Source organism: Paramisgurnus dabryanus, chromosome 2 (genome assembly GCF_030506205.2).
Source record: "Paramisgurnus dabryanus chromosome 2, PD_genome_1.1, whole genome shotgun sequence".
In the NCBI taxonomy this organism is placed as follows: Eukaryota; Metazoa; Chordata; class Actinopteri; order Cypriniformes; family Cobitidae; genus Paramisgurnus; species Paramisgurnus dabryanus.
In genome coordinates this window covers 7,155,365-7,159,121 of record NC_133338.1, presented here as the reverse complement: position 1 = coordinate 7,159,121, position 3,757 = coordinate 7,155,365, and the positions used below count along the sequence as shown (strand labels likewise).

Sequence of the window (3,757 nt, the reverse complement as noted above, 5' to 3'; positions counted from 1 at the left end):
CATAATCACCACTGCTGTAGTCCAGTTATAATGTTAGATAAGTTTTCTTTCATCTGATAATAATGGTAATATTGATTAAGGTACACATTTCCCACCATCTTGTACTCTTAATTTAACTAGAGAGCATCTCCTGTTTACTTTGTTTTAAGAAATTTGCTATGGAAAAGTTTATGGTAACTATGAATATTTGCATACAAGCAAACTGAGCCAGATTTTCTGATTGGTCAAAGATTCTCTGTTTCTTGTTTGTTTTTTGGTTTCTATGTAACAAAACATTTGAAAGAGTGTGATGACATCATTGTTGACTTCTGCTCAAGACGGTTGCATCGTGTAGATCTTGTGTAGAGAAATGAAGGCAACTGTTTCTGTATATCTGTTTCTGTGCCTCTGTGGACTGAGCTCCAGTTTCTATAGAAGACACTTCTATGTGACACAGAAAATGCAATGGAATGATGCGCAGACGTACTGCAGAGAGCATTATTATGATTTGTCCACTACTACCACACAAGAGGCAATGGAGCTCTCCAGTAACCACAGGGTTTCTGTTTGGGTTTGGGTTGGAGCATACCAAAATCCTTTAAACTCATCTGAATGGATTTGGTCTGGAGGTGAAAAACAACCAGTTGAACAGTGGAACCCTGGAGAACCAAACCTTTTGGATTATGAGAAATGCGCTTTTCTATACACACGGAGTTCTAAACTGATCAATGATCGGTGCACTTCGACTTTATCATTTTATTGTATGGACTACTTTGAAACGGTAGTGGTACATGAGAATAAGACATGGGAAGAGGCTCTGGACCACTGCAGACAAAACTACGTTGATCTTGTCAGTATCAACTCTCAGTGGAAAATGGAAGAGGTGATAAAAAACATCACAACATCACAGACAGCTTATGTATGGAGTGGACTACGGTTTTTAGCTGGACATTGGTTCTGGGTCAGTGGTGATGATGTTGAATATAAAGCCTGGTCTGCGGAGGGAGAGCTCCAGTGCCCTCCCATAAATTTCCAGTGTGGAGCTTTGGATATAAAAAATAAGGTTTGGAAACCTAAAGACTGTGAGGAAAGATTAAACTTTGTTTGTATTAAGAATTAAATAAACTGTCTGAAATAGATTTTCTGATATAGCACTCTTTTATGTTATGTTAAGAATCTTATATTTTAAGCTGAACCTTTCCTTATATTTGTATAAAACACATTTACATGACTTTTGCAGTGTTTAATCCATAAAAATGCGGTTATAGATAATGTTTTTCATAGCGTGCATACTGTTTTAGCATGCATTTTTGTGTAAACTCTTGAGACTCCAGCACTATTTGCATATGCTGTAAACCTGTTTAGGTCAAATTTACTTTAAAAACTTGAGGAAATAAGCTGACTTAATAAAATAAAAGTGATGCGTATTGATAACTTAAGTATATTTCTAAGTATATTAGTAACATCAAACGCACAAAATTTTGAGTTGGTTTAAACAATTATTTGTAATATCAATACTTTTGTCCAATTACTTCAATCAGTTACTTCAGTGGTCTTACTTTGCTTTATATTTATTATTTATATTATGTTTAATGATATTATAACATGATTTCATGGCTTTTTGTCATTATGAATAAACTTGATTAGAAATATACACAAAACTGCATTTCTGACTTCCATTTTCATTATTGTGGTGAGAAATACAACATGGTGAACAGGGTTAAAGGAGTGGTGAATCAAACAATCAATTTTAACTTGATAATTTGTTATATAAGAGATCATCATACATAAATGAACATTATGCAAGTTTCAAAACTGAAAAAGTCCGTGCTACTGAAATATAACTTTAAATATAATTTTTGGTACCAAGCCAGGAAAATGGCTGATTCAGGAATGTGCCAAAATATGACGTCAGATTACAATTTAGCACCCCCTAGTGGCCAGAAAGTTCCATGGGGTGCCTTTAGTGCCTTTAATCTTAGTACTGTGGTTTTCTGTTAGCGCAGCTATCTAGAACTTTGATTTATTTACATTTTACATTAAACGTAAACATTAATGATTGTAATGTGTCAGTTTATAAAATGAATACATATTCACTTAAAGGGCCTTGACTTATAAGTAGATGAAATGATAAAATTGCTTTTTGCTAATGGCTGTAAACAGAGAGAAATATGCTCTATTCTTTGTGCATCTGGATTCAAAATCAGGTGATTTTTAAATAGTTGTATGCTACTGTTACTGATAATATTGTTCATAATGTAAAAAAATACAATGAAACTTTGTTTAAAATACCACAGAAGCTAGGAAAAAGCAAACATGTTAACTGCAATTTACATTTTCATCTTTTATCAGTGAAAGGCATTCAAGAAGATTATTTAAATCCCTTGGATTGAGGTGGAGGAGTTATGACAGGCCCCTTGATGAAATACGTCAAGCTATAATGGTTTGTTATGAAATAACTTTGCTTATAAAAATACAATTTTACATTTATTACAACTCCATTATATTATATGATGCGTCTAATCACAGCGGGAGTTGAAACACTTTACTTCATTGTATGAAAAATATTCTATTGTGGAACACAAAAAGTTGCTAAGACATTTTAAAGACATAGTATACAAAGTAAACAATGCCAGAATTTTCTTTTTTTGACAGAACTATATATGTTTTTGAATCTTGATGTTTTGTCTCAAAAATAGATTTTTGTACATGTTTGGTGATACAGTACATCTTTTATAATTGGTTGCAGGAAATTACAAATTGAAATTCCATTAAATATTAAGTTTATTGTTAAGAATGTCAACATGTTATTATTTGATCTTGTTTTAATGTGAACCTATAGATGAAAGTGATGTATCGTAATTGCATACAAACAGGCTTTCATGGGGAGTTTTTCACATGACTGTATAAATGCTTTAAAATAATAATTTTGATTCTAGGTTGTTCGAGATTTATTTGGGCAGACAGAGGAAAGGAAAACCTTATTGTCGGACAGATGCAAGTGGCATTTCACTTCAGGCAGGCTAGTGATCACGGACGAGACTCTTTCAGAGTGGGCAAATCAGTATACAATCAGGCATGTAATCTTTGTTGTTTAATCACTGCATAATTTAATTAAAAATTTGTTTAAAATGTTTTTGGAGTATGTGCTGTGCAGACAAACCTGTATCACAGTAAATTTGCCAGAGTAAAATTTACTCAATTTGAAGAAAATTTTACTCTACAACAGATAACATTTGGTCCCTCTCTAAAAAGAGTAAAAGTTACTCTTTTGATAGAGTTGTTTTTTTAGAGTTAATTATGCTCAATGTAGTGTTAATATTTTATTCTGTCCTCTGATATTTGACTCTATGTAGTGTTTTTTAAAATCAACTCTAGTACCATATTACTCCATTCAGAGCTACAAAAAATTGACTCTGCTACAATTTAACCCTATTTAGAGAAAGTTCAGATTTTGTGAGGAAGCTGGAAAGATGAACCCAAATGCAGATGATGTTGGGGGTGAACAGAAAACACTTTAATTAACACAGACAAAACAAAAAGCCCACATGGGAGCAAAACATACAAAAATACACTTGACTTAGACTTGAGATTTTTAACAGGACTGGTACAAACATTATACAAAACACAACTGTGATACAAAACGAACCAGCACAGGATTGAGAACACGAGGGCATTAAATAAGAAAACCTTAACAGGATAACAAGAGGAACACAGGTGAGGGTAATGAACTAATGATTAAATGATGAGCTGAGAGAACAGGGGGGCGGAGACAACA

At 33.2% G+C, this 3,757-nt stretch overlaps 1 protein-coding gene across 1 annotated transcript; it reads left to right on the top strand.

The window, feature by feature from the left end:
* The first annotated feature begins 349 nt into the window (after positions 1 to 349).
* On the top strand, positions 350 to 1,309 carry LOC135731410 (secretory phospholipase A2 receptor-like). Its single transcript, XM_065249377.2, has one exon. It carries the CDS (start codon positions 350 to 352, stop codon positions 1,097 to 1,099), a length of 750 nt encoding a protein of 249 aa, XP_065105449.2. The 3' UTR covers positions 1,100 to 1,309.
* Positions 1,310 to 3,757: the final 2,448 nt, after the last annotated feature.